The 22,614-nt window shown below is 40.7% G+C and overlaps 1 protein-coding gene across 2 annotated transcripts in view; it reads left to right on the top strand.

Moving 5' to 3' along the window:
* The window catches only part of LOC116046824 (protein inscuteable homolog), a 60,402-nt gene that overhangs the window by 4,894 nt on the left and 32,894 nt on the right, over positions 1-22,614 (top strand). Inside the window, exons 1-2 of one of the 2 annotated variants that reach the window (XM_031295260.2) lie at positions 9,952-10,289; positions 13,917-14,008. In XM_031295260.2, coding sequence (XP_031151120.1) covers positions 13,935-14,008 — 74 coding nt within the window. In that variant the 5' untranslated portion in view covers positions 9,952-10,289; positions 13,917-13,934. Of the gene's footprint in view, positions 1-9,951; positions 10,290-13,916; positions 14,009-22,614 lie in introns of those variants that run through there. The other variant, XM_031295259.2, reaches the window with a different exon arrangement.

Raw genomic sequence — 22,614 nt, 5'->3', positions numbered from 1 at the left:
TTTACTGTATTTACTCTGTGGCCCTTGTTATTATTCATTGGGGAGATTATGAGAGGAAATGGAGGCTTCAGTAATGATATGCACTTAAATATCTGCGCTTTTGTTTGCTTATGATTTACAGAGGATAGAAAGGTCACCACTTCCTCCTCCTTGTGAATAAGTCTTGATGCTGTTGAGAGCACCTTAGGGAGTCTAGAGGAGTTACTCTCTCTCTAGTGGTGTCCTTTTCTGTTTGGGTAACCCCCGTACCCTCACTACTACTGGCTCTTACTGCTTCGGAGCAGCAATAGCAGCTCACAGGAGGCATTTGAAAATATGATATCAAAATGCTATAATTTCAGCAGACTTTTCTGGAATGATATCATTATGATGTCGAGAACTGTCAATCAGATATATGGGCTTAACTTGTGGAATATTTTTTGGTTAAAAAAAAATAACTTAACCTGTTTTAAAATAATCATAGCTGCAACGCATGATGATTTTCATTACTGATTCATTTGCCGATTGTTTTCTCGATCAATAGGTTTTTTTTTAGTCTAAGAAATGTCAAAATGTAGAGAAATAATGCATATTTGCAACAATGTTTCCATGGTGACATCTTCCAATTGCTTGTTTTGTCTGACCAGAAGTTCAAAATCCATAGATGTGATTTACAAAGAAATCAAAATTCAAATCCTGTTGAAAAAAAATGTTTAAAAGCTGAATCAAGAGAATATTTGGCATTTGTTCTTGAAAATGGCTAGAACCATTACTTGATTATCAAAATTGACATCTTCTTGACATTGTAAATAGACCCCTTTTGGTTTTTTCCTCTCGCTGCACATTACTTTCCTTTATTTTTCACTTAATTGTTTTTTTCAAGATTTAACTTGTGAAACTGAAAGAAACTCAATCAAACTCAAATGGTTCGTAAGACCATGGTTCAATGACAGCAATAATTCTGTACGAGTAGGTGTTACACCTTTCAAACGATGCATACCTCACTTTTCAAGTATTTATTTCTGAGAATATTCTGTATATCTCAAATGAGATATGGCAGACTGTTTTCTAGATCTAATTACCCAGAAAACTCTCACATGTGTTTACTTTTTGTGCCCAAAGTGGGAAAAAATAGCAATGAAATGGCCTTTTGAAGTGCCATGTGTGGGCACATATGGAGCTTTTCCTGCATACCTTGCGATTTTTGCAGCTGATATTTACTTATCACATTGACCCCATGTGTGTCCCATTTTCCCTGCATGTGCCTTTAGTTCAGTTATGGAATAACAGTTGGAGGAAAACGCCTTGAAAAATTCCACCCTGCCCTAAAGTGGTGCCTGTGTTCCTCGGCTTAGATCTGGGCAGTGGACCTATCCTCCACCCCTGATTCTTAGTCTTCCCTTCTCCCCTAAACCCACACACACACACAGACCCAGCCCACCTAATTTACTCCCACCTCCAAATGTCAAACAGCTGTAGAGTTGACTCTCAAGGAATTGCTGCTATTACATCCTCCGCCCCTCCCTCTCTGCTCTCTTTTTCTCAGCCATTTTGTGTGTAGCCCCTAATATCAAGTCACTCATAGGCCCAAATGTGGTGTCTAAACCTTGTATCTGTTCAAAGTGTATTTATGATACAGCTGTTGGCTATGAGGTCATGAATTTACATCGTAGGTGCCCGTGGGCGGAGATGGATAGACAGACAGCTGGCTATAAATTGTGCGTATGGATCGTGGTTGACTTCTATGTTTAAGTAGTGGCCTGGTCTGGCTGACATGTAAAGATGGGCCATAACTGGGCCAATGCCATTTCCAAGGCACTCCATCTAACTGAAGGAGCTGCGTGACATAAATGCCAGTGACGTCATTCTCCGCATGATTGACAGGAGAAAATCAGGCAATAATGCTGAGGGTTGAAAACTCCTGCTGCTTTCGGGAATCTGCTTCAAAGGATTACTTTGGCCACATGCCTGAAGTCCAACCTGGAAGCTGATTTCCTAAGAATTTATGACTTACTTTAAAACTTTCGGCCACAATATTCAAGGCAATGCTGGAAAAAGCATTGGACCTACTATGAATCAGAATCAGAATCAGAAAAGCGTTTATTGCCACAGTAAGTTACACGTGAAATTTGCCTTGGTGTTTGGTGCATACATAAACAAACATATTGAACATTAACATGAATAAACAATAAACACAAAAACAATCAAAGCTGCAAGCAGCGTTGGACGGGCCCTCGCGCCTCTGTGCGCGTTGGGGTTTCTGGCAGACGCCGCTCCTTGCGACCATGCATTTGCGCGGCCCTCCGACACTGCAAATTGGCTGATTTCCTGTTGCCAGCGGGGGGCGCTATAACCAAAAGTCAATTTTGGCCTATAAATGTCCTCAGGCCTGGACCCATGTCAATCGTGAGACATTTTGGCCAAATTAGACAATGTACACTAAAGTTACAACAACTTCTTCGTTCATCGATAAATGCTCAAAATGGCTGCCACGCCACACCCACACCGTTGGACGAAAAGTTTTTCTTTTAATAACTTTTCATTGTTAAGGTCTTTAGATGACAGACCGAATTTGAAGTCAATTTGATGAAATCTCTAGGAAGAGTTCGTTAAAGTGTAGCACCTTGACATTTAGGCCTACTTGCCACTAGGGGGCGCTATGACTTTGAGTAAATATCGGCCTTTATATGTGTAAAGAGGAGAGGGGCCGAAGGGGGCCGACAACGCCACCTAGGTCTTTTTTATATTGAGGCCTAGGACCTCTTAGAAACTATAAATATTGTAATTTGAGATAAAAGATTAAAAACAGGTTCTTTGTACCGGGGGAGAGCAGTTAAAAAGGTGTATTTAAAACCAGTGAATAAAACCCAGTTTCTTTGAGGAATAACAATTTATTATAAAAAAGAACATAAAACAATTAAAATTCCTCTTTAAAGAATTTTAAAAACAAAACACAAACAACTAAAATCAAACTAAAATGATGGCACAGCAGAGAGGAGTCGGAGATTAAAATGTCCGGATTTCCACTGGCAACCAGTTCCTTTAATGTTGGCTCTTCCCTCGGGCATAGCCTGTGAAAAGAACTCAGGGCCAGTCAAACGTCCTTTTAAAATAAACGCCACAGTTTCATATACTATCACAAACACCGTTCTTAGAAGGGAACTTACGCGGGAGGGAGGAGTTTGACCTCCTCCCACTGTTTGCCGCTAGCGTTCGGTGTTTGAGGTTTTTTGGATGTATCCTCCGGTCTCCTTCCGACCAGGGCCGATACTCTTCTCACTGGGCTCCAGGCTCCAGACTCCGGTCTCTGCGTCTTTCCGTCTGTTCCTCTGTCTCTCCGTCTGTTCCTCTGCCTGTCGTGTCCGCAGCTGCCTCGCTCTCAGTGTCCTCCATCTTCCATGTGCTTCCCATGCCTGTCCTCTTTGTGTCTCCTGTCTCTTTTTATCTAAAAAACCCAGTCAATCACCTCTGGCTCCCAGGTGCAAGTCTTTAAATCCTAATTGTTAAAATGTTCAATGGCGGAAGTAAAACCAACATTAAAAGCACACACCACACATTTCAAAATAAAAGCATGCAATATAAAAACACAGCAAATAGTAAAAACACAGCACTTCTAAGTAAAAGCATGCTTAAATAAAATCTACTTCCGCCGCCCCATGACATATGTCCTCAGGGTTGGACTCATGAATCCTGAAAAGTTTCAAGCCAATTGGACAATGTACACTCAAGTTACACGCACTTCCTGTTTCGATGGCGAAACACACAAAATGGCCGCCCTGCCACGGCCATGCCCTATGACGAAAAGTTTTTCTTTTAATAACTTTTCATCTTTAACGTCTTAAGAGGCACAGACCAAATTTGAAGTTGATCGGATGAAATCTCTAGAAGGAGTTCGTTAAAGTACGACATGTGGAAATGGCCAAAATCACACTAATTTCGAACTTTCAATTAAAAATGGCGGACTTCCTGTTGGGTTTAGGTTTTTTTCTTTTTTACTTTGTAGGGGGTGCTAGCGAGCCATTTTTGTGTGCCTATTCCCCAAAACCCTTAAAATACGTAAATTTTCACCAGGATTGATGTGACCGTCAATTTTGGTGAGTTTTTGAGTATGTTAAGCCCCTCAAAAAGGCAATTCATTTGCTGGAAGAAAGGAAAGGAAAGGAAAGGAAAAATTCCTTCAGTTTCAATAGGGCCTTCGCCACTGTTGGCGCATGGGCCCTAAATATATACATGCTATATGCTACGTGCTTACTTGCAAGTTCTTTATTGCTGAGTGTTAAATCCTAAATGAGTGTCAGAGGTGTTAAAATAAATAAGTTTAGCTAAAGGATAAAAAAAGGATCTGAGAAAACAAAGAAACTAAAATACCCTGGAAGATATGTTAACATATCTTACGTCAAAATACATAAAAACTACCCATTCAACAAAAATATCCCCCTCCCCTTTTCACGTTTTTGCACTCATCAAGGGGACTTCATCAGTTGTACTTAACCTCAGTGTTTGTTCATGTTTTTTGGCTCTGAGGTGACTAGCTGATGTTTCATAGGAGAAAAGTGGTTTCTACTTTTGTTGCTTGGAGCTAGCCGCTACTCGACTCTGACTGGGTTTTCCCCTCTTCTTTGCCACGAGGACTGCATCTCAGCCAATCGAATACGATGAGGCGGGTGTGGTTGAGGTTAAGTCATACATGACAACACCCATCATTCCTGTTATTTTGAACACCACGCTGGGTTGTAACTGAATGATCTTTCAGACTTTCAGTCCCACTTGATGTTGTCAGGTCTCTTTTGTTTTTAATGCCGTTGCACTAAAACGTAGTGAAAAACGTATAAAAGGAAGTTTTACGAGACTAGACAGAATCTGTCTGTGTATAAACTAGCCCAAAACGCAGTTGAGGCCCACTGTGTGTAAATTATGGAGTGCTGCAGTGTGATGACATAGTACTTTGTTAGCAACATGTGTCAAGTTGCTCTGACTGATTATGGTCATATACCCTACTTTTACCTGACCACGCTGTAAGCCTGTCTTCAATTATGTCAGTGTGACTCCCTATTATAGCCATGTGGTGTATGTTTGTGTGTGTGTGTGTGTGTGTGTGTGTGTGTGTGTGTGTGTGTGCCTCTCTGCAGGCCTCGCTCATTCATTATTAAGCAGCTCCTGATGTTTTGCTGGCCGTCACTGCACAGGTATCAGGTACCCACACGATCCCCTTCACTGAACCAGACTGAACCAGGATCCAGTTCCAGTCTCTTCGGCCTGTTGGAGCTGCTCCCAAAGTTTTCTGAGCTCCGCTCCAAAACCTTTTGTTGGATGTTGTCTCATCCCTGGCTGATTTCCCCCCATTATTTATTCAGCTAACTGTCAATGGAACTGGGAAGCTTAAAATGCATTTGGATATTTCTCTTGGCGTGACGTTGGGGCTATTTGAGCTCTCAGGAGGTATGTTGCTGCTATCATCTTTTTTTCCCTTGAAAATGAGAATTACGGGTACTTTTATAGCTGATCATAAAGTACCAAGACGACAGTGTGTTCACTTTAGCAGACTTGTGGTGAAGCAGTATAGTTATTTATGCAGCTGAATTTAATCTTGTTTAGGGGAAAATGTGTCTCATGCTCCTGTGGTGTCTGAGGAATGAAGAGCTGAAGTGTAACTGCTATCATTTGTAGCGATCTGTCCACTTTTTAAAGTGTGACATTCAACAGGATGGCGGGTTTTAGACCATGTTTGCGGTAACAAGTGTGTGTGTGTGTGTGTGTGTGTGTGTGTGTGTGTGTGTGTGTGTGTATGTGTGCAACTTGACCCAGTCTGATCTCATCTCCATGAGCGCAGGTTGCTTAGAAACCCCATAAGGACTGAGCATTAAACTTCCATATTATTTTGTCAAAGGAAAGAATGCTCCCAGACCCAAATAGATTACACAGTTTTTGGCCTTACAAGGGAATCTTCTCATTCAGTCCTGTCAGGAGTGTGTTGGGGAAGGACTTGAAGTTTTCATCTCCCAAACTGGTGGATACAGAGACAACTGGGCAATTATGGCATGTTAGACAAAACCAAAACAGTTCTAATTTCTAGTAAACTTGTTAGTGTGTTTACTGTATGCACTGCTAAGAATAGCTATGTGTCTGAAAAATCATGTTAATGTATGCTAGTGTTATCATGTTGGGGCTGAGACTACTGGTGACATTTTAAATGGCACGCATGCTGGAAAATTACTTTTCTAGTTGATGTTTATTTCTGCTTGCAGCAAAGTCTATTGCTCGGCTGATGATTGCTGCATTAAAAAGAAAGAAAACATTTGGTTCTGTAAACTCCAAAAGAGAAAAGAAAAACAAGTTCGCCAAAGTGAGATGTTCCTGCTTGCATCTTGAGATCCAGTGTAAGTCCTGGGTAACAATGGATGGGTGCAGTATGAGTGACAGATGTACAATGGAGCAAAACTGTGGTTCTGCTGTCAGGTACACTGTTGAGGGAGCCATTTCACATGTCAAGCAAGTCCATCTTCTCTGTAGAGGCTGGTGACAGACGCTGAACGATAACCGGCTCGCTCCCTCTCCCAAATGGATTTTTAAAGTCAGGAAGGCTTAAATGATCAATTAAGGAGGCATTCTAGTACTTTCCCAGCGCATCCACCAGTGTTAACTTTCTAACACTTTCATGTCACATAAGTATCAATAGTAGAACTATTTCAGCCATGTGCCATCCCCACAGAAACTTTCGGTGATTTTTTTTAAAAATCTAATTGATCCATCTTTCCTTTTATTTAGTGTTTAAATCTCAACCCACCCAGCAAATTGTTGCAAAGACACTGGAAAGGTGACTCATATTGACCACTTGTCAATATACTGTACACAGAACATTTTATTCCCGTAGCAATTAAAAGATTTAACTAGAACTTCCCTTTATTTGGCTCTGTATTAGGTGTGGGTCTTAATTATCCACATTATCCCCTCATTGCAAACAATGTGTGTGTGTGTGTGTGTGTGTGTGTGTGTGTGTGTGTGTGTGTGTGTGTGTGTGAATGAGAGGCAAATTGTAAATCGCTTTGGATAAAAGCACTGCATCAATGCAGTACATGTTTGTTATATTTTTGTCATCTGTGCATTCATGTGTTTTAACGCCTTGCTGCAAGATAATAAAGTTGAAGACTTGACATTGTCACATGAAGTTTTCACGTCATTTAAAGCGAGTGTTAGACGAAAATTTGATCAAAAAAATATGAACATCATTTAGCTCAAATGATTGACCAGTGAGTTAAATAATGGCCCCACAGATGAGCTATTTTCAGTGAACAAGTTACGTGTATTTGTGAGGCATTGAGACAGTGAGGAGTTGGGAAAAAAATAAAGGGAGAGAGAGTACGGATGGCAAAGTATGTTGCGATTTAATGGTCTTAGACCTCTTAGACACCTAAGCCACCAGGATGCCCCAGAAAGAGACATCTTATTAAATATTCAAATTATAAGGACGGCTGTGTGGCTTATTGTAGTGCTAACAATTGCAGTCAGTCCAAAGATAAAACTACTATGACCACATACAGTTTGTTCACCTTTCTGAAGTTTAATAAAGCAAGACTCCGCACTTCTCTCATCCTTACCCTATACTATTAAAGTAACCTGAACCTCTAATGTTGAGAAAATATTTTGTTACAAACTAACTTTAAAAAACATCTGCTGTATTTGGAGAGTAGTTAATGTAACAGGAGTCTTCGTACAGTGCTGTGTTGTTACCTGCTTTACACACAATCCATCTCCCATATTTTCTCTTGTCATTTTCTCCACTTATTTCTCAACTCTTTCAATCCCCTTCCTCCTATAGCTACTATTTTGTAGTAAAATATATGGAAATGGGAACAGCGCTTCCTCTCCATCCTCCTACACATTTATTTCTGACATCACGGTGTGTCACACTCAAACCTGTGACGCTCCTGAAGCCCCTGTCACCATCACCCTGAGACATGTCAACTGGCATTGTTTTTCTATCATTAGCCACACAGCTACAGTAGAATCTGGTGCTGTGTGTCTTTAATGGAAAATGTATAGCCCTCATTGATGATGCAGACTGAGTCAAACTTCAATAAAATGTTCTGTTTTTTTATTGCCTATCAAAACAAAACTGTCAGTGATTTCAGTGGTGGTTCCCATTGTGTTTGACTTCAGTGTCAGAAATGATTGTGGTGAAATCTAAAGGATGCATTATTTTTGTCAGATCACCGGAAGACCTGAACGTAGGCAGAGGGAACCCTTTAAGCTGGAGCAGCTGCTATTTTAATACAGGACTCATATGTCCTTGTGAGTATACAGGGACAAAAATATAAAATATTAAGTTTTAACTTAGTTCAAAGTAGATTGCATGTATTTGCACAGTGGATTAGTCTTCATAAATTGAAATCCAAATCATCTAAATCTTCAATGGAGTTTTAATAGTGTATTTTTTTCTGAGAGCAAATAAAATAACTTGCCAGTGTTGTAAGATTACAGTATGTTACATGTTTTCAGTGCACGTTAGCTTCTTTCAAGAATTGTGTTAACGTGATAGGTAGTCTCAGTCAAACACTTACCCCTCTGTAGGTTTAAAAGTTTATTGTTTCATCCATAGGGAAAATCAGCTGTGCTCACTTTAAATTATTGCCAGTTACAAAAGATTGTAATTGTGATCTTCTTATCAATCTCTGTATATTCAAAACACTTGTCACCAAAGTATGGCTTCATATGCCACATCTGGCAAAGCTCCCAACATCATTAATTATACAGGAGTACTTCGAGAAGTTTCTTTGGACATGGTGATACCCTTTTTGCTGAGAAAACGGAAATGTTTTCAAGCACCGTGTTCTTTGGGAAGACTACTTACAAACATACGGAAGGTGTGTCAAACGCATTTTGAGTTTTAATGTTGTGGCTTTTTTATTTAAATTTTGCTGGTTATGACATTTTTCTTGGTTCTCAGTGTAAGTCTATGTTTACTAGTGCTGTAGTAGTTTTTCTGAGTGTAAGCTTGGCAAAACATGACCCTACCTAAAATAAGTAGCTCATGCCAGCGTTATCTGTGGAATGCACTGCATTTAGACTCACTGAGATAATGGGCAAGAGGACTGTTGTGTCTGGAGAGTACGTCCTTCCAATGTCTGGCTTTACATAGAATAAACAAATTGATCAACAAGTTGGTATTTTATGTATTTCGTGACAAAATGATCAAGTTCATCATCCACATGGGTTGAACTTCTGTCAATTAAGCGCATGCGTTACATTATCTTGTTATGTTATCTTGCATTATGTTAGCTTACGTAACATTAGCTTGTGTTACATTAGCTTAAGCCTTATGTGACTAGCTTAAGTAAGACTTCCAAATGTACCCCAGTTTGTTCAAGATTGTGCTCCCAGTTTGTACACATTATTGTCGCTTCTCAAAATCTCAACTTCAACTATCTTCTGACACAACCTTTGGCTCCCTCTGCATTATTGTTTAAACATGTTATACTCTACTATTTTGGAACAGTTTAAATGTATTATAACAGCAAATCTATCATTTTACTTTGGGATAAATCTCTTGCCGTGTATTTTAACTAGGTAGCTCAATGGGTCGAGCATGGCACCAACTGGTTTCGGAGCCTGGATTCTGAGGTTGTTTATAACTGGGGCTATAAGAAATCGTACTAAGGGAAATATTGTGAATCGTACTAACCATGAAAGTTTTGGGTTGTAAGTAGGATGATGTAAAAGTAGCTTCAGCGTCGTAGAATAGGAGAAATGAGCAGACTCACCAAACATTCAGACAGTAGCAGTTAACATCAGGCATTATCTGCTGCCCTGTGTGGGTCTCTCTGTCCAAGTACAAGGGTCCCCTTTGAGCCTGCCCACTGTGTGTGGGATGGGAATGTCGTGTCCATGGCTCAGCACAGCCTGCTTCCAGCTTGTTCCCACCCAACCACCCATACAGTACCCATCCTGCTCTGCTTTCCTCCCTACATGACAGCTCTGTGGTGAGACTGTGACCACTTTCTCCTCCTGTGAACCCAGTCTCCAGCTCAATGATAGGACACGAGCAGCACGGCACCGCCAAGTCGCCGATGCAGAGCATGTCCACTGTATTTAAAGGCCAAAGGCCAGACACAAGTCTGTGTGAGTTAGGAGAGCAGCAGAGAAAGAAGCATTTTGTACCTAATCGTTGGCAGTTTTGAAATGAAGCCATACCATAAGGAATCAATGAGGCACTCCTGAAACAACAAGGATATTAAACTTGGAGTACACAGCCTGACTCACTCCGTCCTGAACTCCGTTACATTGATTCAAGCTGGTTTTGGCCTCTCAAAATGGTGAGTGGCTTTGCTTGTGTCTTGCGATTTCCTCAGAGTTTGATTCCTTCTGTTTTTGTCAAACAGAAATGCATTGCTTTTGGCACAACACTATAGCTAAGCCACAGTGGTTTGGTATTTTGTTTTCTGCAGACCAGTTTTTGTGGTGGTTTCTACTTAGAATCTGGGAAATGCATTCTGCTTTACCACAGAATATTATAAAAAAAAAAGGACTGGAGATGTATTTTTAACCAGTGATTTTGCAGTTATGGAGAGTACAAACAATGAGGTCACCGGACAATGAAATCTTGGTGGTACATTGGCCTGCACATACGCATACTGTATGCATTCGTTAGACAAAAAAAGAGTTAGGAAAGATCTTGAACAGGAACAAGCTGCATGGACCAAAAGGGAGGATATCTCTGGTACTACAGCGTCAATTAAAAAAATTATATTATCTGTCTGTCACCACTTGTCTAACTTTAGAAAGGCACAATATTGGTTGGCAGCTCTTTAAGAGTTGTCAAGCTAAATGTCTGATGTACTAGGAGTCAATATCAGAGTTTAAAAGAGAGCAGAGGTCCTGATACTACTTCTGTGCTAGCAGCCGCTCCATTAGCTTTTGTCCTTTGGTTTACTAACTAACTTGGTTTGGTTTACTAAAACTAATTAAAAAGAACTTGTATCTTCTTGCTATTTGTGATTTAAACAAACTTAAACAACAATCAATTTGTTTGCATTCAAAAAAACTATATTCACATAAAGTTTTTCACCGAGGCAGTGTGCAGTTTATAAATCATATTGTTTTTTTGTTACATTATCTTCGCCTTTTGGGAAAGAGTAAGGTGTGCCATTAAGTTACCGTACTGTATTATGGAGATTGATAAGTGACAGCCCATTCTCATAGTCTCAGTTTGTCAAACAGGGGTTGTTTAACCAGTGGCAGTCTTGAGTTGTCAAGACAAACAGGGTAACTGTATAACATACTGTTCTGAAAGGTTATGTTATAGTACAGGATGTTGGAGGTTTTCTTACCTCTGTAACAGAACCTGGAAGTTTATGGTTTTACTTTGGTTCTTTATGGTATAAAAGACTGGCTCATTATTAAGGCCTATTGCTTCCTAAGCTTAGTCAAGCAGTTGAGCTATACAGCTAGAATATATAAAGGCCACTGAGCTCCGATAAGAAAGAACAAGATGACTCTATGTTAAATGCAGGACTTGGCGTGACTAACTACGGACAGACATTACATGAAACATGACAGAAACATGCACACAAGCACACACACACACACCAACATTTAAATCCCCCTCGACACACATGCAAAGAATGAATACAAGTGCAGCAATGAATCTGGAGCGCACATTGTAGCGATTTCCCTTACATACACACAAGTTACTGAGTGGTTGTTATTTTACCCGGCATGTGACATGAGGCCGAGACAGAGGTGTCCTTTGTTTGGCTTACCTACAACCGACAAGTTCTCCACGGCAACCGAGTGGGGAAACCCACAGGGCCACTCGGGTTTCAGCCCAGACATAAAAAGAAATGTCCACCCCAGCAAGAAAATTAGCCAGGATCCGTCAAAGTTGACCATCTGCTTAGGAAACTCATATGTCTGTAACGCTTGCAGCCATCCTGTGCTTGGTGATGTTTAAACTGCGGTGCCTTCAGCCCCATGGAAATAAAGTCTTGCTTTAAAATGAATAGAAGGTGCAGTTTTTGTTTTTTGTCTTAAATTATTACAACACAACAGAGCACTGTCTGTACCAAAAACTAAATCAGTCCGGGAAGCTGTAAAAGAAATAGTCTTGGAAAAACGACTACTTGCTGTACACTTTTGACATTTTGCTAAAAACCTTTCACTCTCCTCCCTCGTGCATCATTTTCTGTCGGTGGCCACTTACTGCAGAATGACAGAGATCACTTTCAGTGCAATGGTCCTTAACACAGCACTTTGTGGCACACTCTAAGTGCTCAGGACTGAATTGCTTGATTGGACAACTCATCTCCATTTGTATGGTAATCCACAGAAGAGCGCTGTAACGAGCCGGAGGCACATGTAATGGAATCTGTTGGATCTGTGTCCCGTTGGCGGTGACCCTGTGCTCAATTATAGGGCCAATATAATTCATCCACACCTCTATTGTAATAATCTAACAGTGCAATTATGTCAGACCTCGTTCCATGGCATTCTGTTCTAACTGCACTGACTATGTAGATGTGGCTTTTTCCCCAAAACTGGGTACTCACTGCCAGACTTCCATGGTCCTGGCACGGTATTGGTATAATTTCTGAATCGCTGTGATGCTTTCTCTGAAAATGGCCCTGGAGGAGCCATGCCAAGACTGCAGTTAAAAAAAAACGCTCCTCTCCCCCTTTCTCTCCTTCTCAGCATCTTCTTCTTCCTGCTCTCTCTCTCTCTTCTCTTTCTGTTTCTATCTGTATTATCTAGTCACCTATTCATCCAGCTGGGTATCTGTTAATCACAGTCACTGAGTCACTCACCCACTCAAAAAAGCCATCTTTTTTTCCTCATTATGAAATAGTTCCCTTGTTTCTCATAATTATGTAACACGGGGAGTTTCAGAAGCAAATGAAGCAAACAGTAACAAGAATCTGTGACTCCTCTGATGCGTTGTTGTGCCTGATCCTCTCCATCTCCAAACTCTACAGAATGGATCAGTTGTTCTTGTTGGCGGGGCATTTTGGCTTGAACACTGCGACATTGAAAAAGCAGGCCACCATGGGATCAAACCAGTGACGTCCCACGTGCATCACACAACCCTCTAGTCTCAATTTCTTTATTGCGAGCGCGCCTGTTTACGTGTATCGATCCTGTAACACTCTGAAGGCATTTAATAAAAAGCAGGGCACCACAGCTGAAACCTGCTCCGTCGAAAGGAGGGTGTGTGTGTTTGTGTGTGTGCGTGAGAGGGAGATAGTCTCACTATTTAACTACCTGCTAATTATACTCCACAGTAAACATGAAATGTGTAACCACACCACTGCAGGATATCATTATAACTAAAAGGATTAGAGTGTGGTTCAGGCAGGAGGGCGTCTGTGGCTTCTCCCGATTGAAAATGGACTAATCTAAATGGGATACATCAATAAAACGGCGGAATAAAGTTGCGGGCACTTAAGAGCGTCAGCCTCTTTTGCTCAGGCTCAAAGTAGGGAAGAGAGTCACTGGCTGGCAGCCAGCCAGTAAATTAGAAGATAAGAAATATTATTCCACTGGCACACCAGCGGCTTGCAGCTATTTAAAACAGTGAGGTTTATTGATAATTAAATTACTTGGAGGAAAAAAAAAGACAAAACAAGAATAGAATGCTTGGAGGCGGATCAATAAGGATATATTGTAGTGGATAACGCTGCAGTGGCAAGCAACACAGCCAGGAGGATGCAGTGTGTGTGTGTGTGTGTGTGTGTGTGTGTGTGTGTGTGTGTGTGTGTGTGTTGAATGTTTATATGTAGAAGAAGTTTATATACAGAAGTAGTCTGAGGTGATTGTACAACACTGTTGTGAACATTTTACTTTATTCCTAACTATTTTTCACATTTGACAGGAAAATAAGTTGATAAAGGAAGATACTTTCATGTCTTGTGACCTTGCGGTTTATGTTGGAATGTGTTGTGTTTCAGGTGCTGAGTTGAAGTAAGATGGCCACGGACAGAATGGCGACTCCTCAGAGCAGCTCCAGACAGAGCAGCTCGCTCTCTTCATCCCCGATGAGGCAAGTAGCAGCAGAAGTAGTCAAGTACCTGTACAAGAGCTCTAAACTGGCAAAATAAGTAACGCCCGTGAGGGTGCACCATGGCTGTGTAGGGACTGAAAGGAAAATGTAATCTTATGTGTCTGCACTGAAATAATGCAATAGTTACCACATTGTTTGTTATTAACACAAAGTTTCATACAAACAGTCTCATGCAGGCTCTGTGTATGCTAATATTAAAGCCAGTGATGCAAAAGATGTCTATGTTGACAACACATTTTTTTCTGGACGTATCCATCAAGACACACACACACACTCATGTAGAAACACACACACAAACAACATACTGACAATAATAGCCATGATAGCAAGAAATAACCCTCCTGTTTCATCCCCCAAAAATGCAGCGCACTTTGCCCCCTATCTCCTTCTGATAATGCACTGTAATGGTGGCAGATGCTGGTATCATGGCAGCTCTTATAGGAGCAGAGATTGAGGTTTACAGTGGTGACGGGGGTCTAGTTGTGTCGCTGGTCGTCCTCTGTGCTTTGTGAGGAGATGAATGTATCACAGAGATGACTGTAACAAATGAGGCTGCTGGGAGGAAGGCAGGTTGTATTTGGTTCTCAGTTGTCTTTGAGTTGGAAGACACAAACAGAATTGCACTCATACAGAAACTCATAGAGAAATTTAAGGAATTATTCCAGGGTGGTGTTAATCAGATATATTTAGCTTCAGTGTCTCTGTTTCATGTATTGTCTTAACTGCCAATGGCCAGTACACCAAGTTCCAGTTCAACCAAAAAGCAAACATTTTGGTCGCTGAATGTTTCCTACTGACTTGTATTGTTTGCATGATGCACAACACGTCTACACCATTATTTAGACCACCATGGAACTGAACTGAAACTCAGACTAAAGGAACTTTAGATGGCTCATGTGTATGGTGAGAAGACACCCCTGAAGCTGAGTAAAAGTAAAATCACATCCTCGCCTCCTTCATATCATCTTTGGGAAATATTTACCGGCTGATGTTTGATTTGAGTTGTTGGTTCAACATCCCCAAACCAATATATTGGTCTTAGTCAGGATCCTAAGAGGCAGTCAACAGCAGGAGGTCCAAAGGTTAAAACCTTAGTGAAAATGCAAACACAAACACCCACACTCCGGCACTGCCTTCCACGAACACACACGACTTGAAAACATCTGATCACGATTGGATTCCATATTTTGTGTGGATGTCTGCACACAAAAGCTGGAGATTAAAACCAAAAATCCTGAAAAAATTGTCAGACACATGTGATCAATATGCAAAAAGAGAAGTGTGCACATACCAAACAATCAGAAACTGAATTAAAAACAAAGCAGTGCTGCTTCAACGCTATCAAGAAAAGTTGACAGGGAGCACAAACCTTTCCAGCTGACCCAAACTAGACTCATTTCTCTTCATCACAAGTTGGAGCCCTAACTGCCTGTTTATTTATCTTTAATTGACACTTTATACGTCCTTCTTTTCTCATTTTATTAACTTAGGGCCAACATTTTTTTTATCTGAATCCCATTGTGTGTTTTTAAACCTTAATGGTTATCAATTTTTAATTAAACTATTGCTGCTGACTTACAGAAAAGTCTCTTTTTCGAGAAACACAGGACAAAACTCGCATCACACAGCAGTGATTTACATCTTTGTAATGTAAGTGTCAGCTGCTGAGGCTTCTTTTTTTTTTATGGGGAAAGCCTCCTCATCAGCTGCTGCGGTTGAGAGTATTTGAGTCATCGATAATACATTTGAATATATATCTTCTGACAGTTTTGTGTTTACAAATGCTTACACCACGTCGCAGAAGGCACGCAATGCATGCCCTTGGATATCAAATCAGTACAGCTGTCACGCCATAGGCAACCAGATGCACACACACATAAACAAACAGATCATCTTCAAACAAACAGATCTCTGACTTGCTTTCTTTGTCTGTCCCTCATACACACACTCACACATAAATCCTGTTTGTTGAAAACATGGCTCAATAAATCAACTGATGAAAGGAGCCAAATGACTGAATTGTATTAAAATAAATTGCAAACACAGATGGAACGTACACAGGCACTCAGTTGACAAACATCTCCACAACAGAACCAGTGCTTTGCCCAGATCAGATTGTCTGGACAATGTAGGCCTCAGGTTACAGTCTGAAAGAGGCTCGGCTGTTGCTCTGCGACCAGGTTAAACAAGTTTCTGTGCCGTCATTTGTCTGTACATTTGCCTTTTTTTTAAGTTGCGGATTTGTGTTTGCAGTGCACGCAGGAATGTTGGAGGCTGCACAAGTGTGGGTTTGATGATGCGAGGGAAATAGTGTGAGGCTCAAGGATTAAAATGGAACAAACTAAAGTGAGAGACGAGTCAGCTGGAGATGGTTTCAGACAGAAAAAGAGGAAAAATCTGCAGTAAAATGTCTTGCACATATGCCTGAAGTAGGTATACCCAGCCCAGTCTCGTGGCAGTTCGTGAAATGGTAACGTCGAAAATCGTGACCTGTACACGAAATAAACGAGAAAATCGTGATCTGTACACTAATCAATAAATAAAAATAACGTCACTATTTACGAACTGGCGTGAGACCGGGTTGGTATATCTCTATGTGGGAGGGCAGGAGTGTGAGTCAGAGAGAAAGAGAACAAACAACAGAGAGAAATAAGTTAGAGAGACAAAGATACAGAGAACAAGAGAGAAACTGACTTAGTATGTGCTGTTTTAGGTGAGTCTGGTCTTGGCTGCACATTAGAGGCCGTCTGAAACATCTGGGAGTCAGATGTCTGCCCCTGTTGCCAGGAATCAACTGTACCAGTCAGAGGCCACATTATCCCCTTACTAAGGGCTACTTCGGGAGGAGAACAGACCCAGAAAATAAAGGCGTGACTAACGCATTTGAAAGCACCATTAGCCATATGCTTTTACCATTTTCTTAGCTCATCTGTCAGCTCTTTACACAGTGAAGCAGCATTTTGTAAAAACTCCCTGAAGTTTTCTGTGGAGCTGTGTAAAAAAGGTTTGTTCAGAGAGTTCTGGTTTTCAAGCAGAAGAGGAATGCACTACCATCCACTTTGGTCTCTTTGTATGTATGCCTCCATATTTAATTCTTTCTGGGACAAGAGTGTCCTTGTTTCCTCCATCAGTCGAAGCCAAAGCCACAATGGTCTGGTCCTCAAAATCTCGCAGCTCATTCTGCCCACATTTCCATTCACTCTGCCCCGCTGAACTGCGGTTCTGTTGTGGTATTTGGGAAAGATTTCCATTTGTTCATAAGTGACATCGGGCGTCAGACTGTGATAATCATGAAAAGCAGACGACAGTGAAGGCTCCTTCTTGCTTAGTGTGCGGAATGACTTCCATATCAGAAGAATACTGTGAACTGAATGCAGACGGATCCAAAACATGAATAACAACACAAAAACCTGTTTAAACCTTACTGTGGTAATGTTTTAATGCTGGTAAATCAAGATAAGTGATGGAAATTAAGAGTTTTTTAATGATCTGAAGTGAAGCTGGGTCATCATAGTGAAATTAGTTAGTCAAACTTGCCAGACCTTCCTTCACAGCGCTGTGGAGGAGGGTCTGGCTAGTCCATACAGCATTCCGGGATGGGAGAAAAACGTACTCTGGTTTATTGGCATTTCTTTAAACCAATCACATACGTCATGGGCGGCGCTAAGGGCCAGACAGAGCCACAGTGCCGCTGCAAAATAGCCTCGGGAAGGAACTTGTTTTGGTGGAACATGTATGTTCAAAAGTTGTTTTAGTAGTGCAACAGAAAACTCAGATTGGACAGATAGTCTAGCTAGCTGTCTGGATTTACCCAAGGGGGTAAGGGTCTGTCAACAACCTGTAGATCCTATGGCACCATTTTGATGCTAACAAGCACTCACCCGCCTTTAGCATTCCATTGACTGCCATTCATTTTGATGTGACATTGACAGCGAATAACTTTACATCTGAAGCGTTTAAAGACTCTATTTGTCCATTGTTTATTTCTAAAGAAACACGACAATATATAAAAGGCTCCATTACCTTGTACCTCACGTTATGGCTCCGTAGCAGACGTTTTTATAAAAATAGGCTAACGATTGTGTCATAACCACGCGACTTACTGTCGCATAGTAGAGGAATTACCGTATAGTACAGGAGAAGCTCGCAGGCAGTTTCGAATAACATTAGCTGTTTAAGTTTAATTACTAATGTTAACTAGCATTTTAGTTAGCAATAATTAGCCTGTGCCTATGTTATCTCCTTACATATACCTACGCTCTCCGTCTCTGCAAAATTGGGAATGATTGAGATTTCTCTTGGCACAGCTACCAGAAGACTTCCAACTTTCAGACAGGTTGCTCACGTCACATTTACGTCGTCTCTCTCAGTTGGAGGCTGCTCAGTAACGCTCAGTCATCACCGGAAAAGTGCTTCTAATATCCTTCACTGGTCTCCGTCCAGAGCAACGGAATCTGTTGGTCCGGTTTATATACTGTCTATGGATTTACCCTGCAGAGATCTGAAGAGCAGTTAACCATAGTAATCAACTGGAGTTTAAAATTCCAACACAAAGAAAGCCGAAGGTAACGGACATCCGGCCAACATGAGGGACATCCGGCGGAATTTCCAGCGGCACCAGAGCAATCCCAGAAATGAAACGTTGTCCATATAGACTAGTCAAACTTAAATCACTTAAATTATTAAAATAGGGCTGCAAGAAATGATTATTTTAATGTGCGATTATTTGCTGATTATTATTTACTCAATTAATTGATTAATCGTTTGCCCCAGAAAATATGCCCATCATCATCATCATCTAAAGCCCAAGGGGACGCCATCGTATTGCTTGTTTTGTCACATAGACGAGGAAAAGCATGCACATTCTCACAATTAAGAGAATGTTTGGCATTGAAAAATGTGACTGTCAAAATAGTCAAATTGTTTCAGCTTTTAAATTACATTTAAACCTTTCACCAAATCCTAAAACTCAATGTAAAACTGGCCACCTTTCTAGTGTTTTCTTCCACAAAGTCCTAACTGTGGAGCCCCTTATCTGTATTTTACGACATGTTAATTTCACACACTTTCCTTAAACCGGACTCACTGAGCCACACAGGGCGTCTTACTTTAATTCAAAACATCAGTGAGAGCGAAGAGAAGCAGGCATACTCAACCTGTGCTCATGATCTATGAAGTGTTGTACATAGTTTCTAAATCATTTAAAGCCTCTAGTGATACGTAGAACAAGCCTAGTAATGGGCAAGCACCCCTGAAGAACAAAATAGTTCCTGCTGTGCAATAACTGCCACACATGAGTGACAACAGGTGCTACTGCTTGGTTTCAAACATGCCGTCTGCTGCTCGCTGTGCTCCGCTGTGAGCTAGGTGTTGGGCAAAGATGTGACTATCACTATGGTTTAAAGCACATATATATTGTCAGTTACTTTCATTATCTTCAAGATGCAATTAGCGAATGACCCACAGACAGCCCACGCTAAGGGATTAGTGCTTACAGTGTGATTCCATGCTTACACGGTTGCTGTTTTTAGCCTCAAACAAAGTGACTCACATCCTGTGATGAGGGATTTTGTCCGCATGTGTTACTTTTGTGTCTATCTTTCTCTTTGCTCGGCGAGGGTTTCCCCCAGCTGTCAGCAGATGATTCCATCTCTAAAGCAGCCGCATGTCACAGAGTGAAGCTTTTTGAAAATGGGTTACTGTTATATGAATAACATTTTACACCTGAATATGAAATCTTTTACTTGTCTTGTATACTTGAATGTCTGAATATCACATCTGTGATGAGCCCTGGCTTTAACCAGCAAGCCATTCTAAATAGCAATTACTTTTATGCAAATTGTTCTGTCTGTTTAAAACATGTATTTCATTGAATTCATGTTGGCTGTAGTCTATCGAAGTAGAACTATCTCCACAGCGCTATGTCAGCGCTGGAGTTTGCTCTCGCTACGACGGCTTATCGTTCTGGAATAAAGTGTGTGTATGTGAGTGTGGTTTTGACGATATAAGTTGCATATTAAAGCAACTACAAGGAACTTTTATTTTTGTGATGATTTTGGCGGCCCCTATGGACGAAAGCTTTAGTGTTTTTATGAGCACCACCGCCTCGTGTCGTAAAGATCTTGATCTGGCTAGCTCGTGCATTTATTTTGGAAGCGAGTAAAAGAAAGACACAACACATTTGTAATACAATTTTTCTTTAAAAAGTACTATTTTTTCTGCGTGCAGAAAATCAGTTTGTTAGATTTTGCTGTGAATTGGACCCGGGGACAGGCATCAAGAATAACTATAGCAAATCTTCTCGCTGATGGTCTCGTTTGTTTATGTAAGTCATTTAGAGGCATCAGTATTATGACAGTTTCATAACCAGTTAAAAACTCCTTGTAGCTGCATGTAGTCATTTAACCAACTGTTTGGTTTTGTGACTGAACTCTGCTTGAACATGGCTACTACGTATTTTGTACTTAAATACTTATGACCTTATGCTGCATTCTCGTCATACCGGAGTTATCATAATTACGAGTTTCCGACTCGAATATGTGACCATCCAGTCAGACTTTTCTGAAAAGGGTCTGATATATCCTTTTCATTGGTTTTCTGACATATTACTAGCCTAGGAAAACACTGACGAACTTCCAGCAAATTTGAGATTTGCTCTGCAAGTCCGTCTGGCCAAGAGCCAATTCAAGCCCATTTCCGATTTTTCCAAATCGAGGCACCAATCACAACCACTGAGGCGGGCTTTACACAATGACAATAGCGCACCGATGTTGAAGCGTCATCTCCTTCATCGCTCTGATTGGTTTTAGGTCTGTCCAATTGCACCGATAGGCATTTGAGCGCCGTCCGTTGGTGACGCCCCTTTGGAAATGGGCTGTGAATGAACCTCTCCCAGACCCATTCGCAGTTACAACTGCGAGTGGGTCTGGTGTCAACCAGGCTAACATAATACAGAAATGTCAGAAAACCAAGCCACATATCAGCCGAAGTCCAATGCAAGTCAGTGCAATGTAATGAAATGTAAATTAAATGGATATACTGTAGATTGTATATTGTAAATACACAGTATTTTCCCCCCATAAACAACTATATGCCTAAGTACAAACTCTTTCATAAATGTGGAGTTGGGGTTAGGGACAGATGATTGTGGAGCTGAACAGTCAGTGCAGCAGCCTCTCAGTGACTCATCCAGCAGAACAACTCTCTTTATGTCTCTCAAGCACAGGAAAAGTTGAAAAAGTAAATCATTTAAAAGCTCACATTATCATTTTCACCTGATGTGTTACAGGAAGAGTGAGTAACTCAGCACACAAACCTGATTCCCTTTGTAAATCTGTACAGGATTAAACCTGTATCGCAGTCACACCATACATGCTTGCATAACATACAAGGGTTATGTAATTCTTCTTTTTTAACGTTTTTTAATCTTTTTTGATTTTATTCTTCTTCCTGGTTTACGTTTGTTTTTATGCAATGTTTACCCACTACAATTCCAATTTTCAGATTGATTTAGTTCATCTTTCATTTATTTATTTTTTAGGACACATTGCATTGCAATCTCTTTGCCCTAATTCAATTTTAGTCTTAGCACTTCAGGTGAGCATTACAGGTATTTTCAATTCACTTTTGTTTAATAATGTTTTGTTAGTATGACACAATCAAAAACTAACAGTATCTCAAGTTGAATCTAATCATAATACAAAGAGAACATTTGATATTAAAAACAAACAAAAATGAATAAACTTCCAAGCCTGGTACAAAAACATGTTTAAATCTTGCAATGCCGTTTTTAAAAAAACAAAAAAGCAATGACATCTCTTACAAACCAGTGCCTATCTCTGCTGTTGCCACCGCGGCTCAGTTTACTGATAGCCACCAGCAGATGAGAACGATGGATGCTTCATCTCCACATCAGGATCCCTGTCTTGGATAATAGAGCTGCTGTTTCCTGACCCTCTCTTGGCCCCACATGTAAATATTTGTCATTCACTGCTAGCTGAAGTGCACCGCTTCCCCTCCTTTGGAAAACAAGCCTATTATTATCATCTTTTTTTTCTGCCCGTGGTGAGGGGTTTTGTGGCTTGCTGGGCGTGTAAATCAAGATGGGTTCATCCTCATGTGATGCTGTTATATAACTGTGGAAAAGGGGTTTGAAATGGCCACATTGGGTTTAATATGAAGAGAAGTTTGCATATTGATGCACATTTTAGACTGATTTGGTTGTTTGTTTATACATTTTCAGACTCAGAGTGTCACTTTGGCGCTATTAGGAAAAATGAAATACCTGATAAAACATAATAGCAATTTATGATAACCAAATCTGGATATTTTCTCTGTTTCTGTGTCATCCAGTTTACACGTACATGGTTATTTTGAAAAACTGAGACATTTCCCTTCGTTTGTGCCCTTTGTTTACACGCAAACGGAGAATTTGCCTCTGAAAACGAGTCTTTCTAAAACCTCCGGCCAGAGTGGAGATTTGGGAAATCTTCGTTTGCACATTTGCATGTAAACTGAGACGAACTGAGGTTCAGGCAGCCGAGAGAGAGAAAGAGGAAGTGATCCGTTGCTGTTGTTGCTATTTT

The sequence above is a fragment of the Sander lucioperca genome, chromosome 7 (genome assembly GCF_008315115.2).
Source record: "Sander lucioperca isolate FBNREF2018 chromosome 7, SLUC_FBN_1.2, whole genome shotgun sequence".
Classification (NCBI taxonomy): Eukaryota; Metazoa; Chordata; class Actinopteri; order Perciformes; family Percidae; genus Sander; species Sander lucioperca.
Note: the sequence above shows the minus strand (reverse complement) of the source record. Positions and strands in the feature narration are given on the sequence as shown.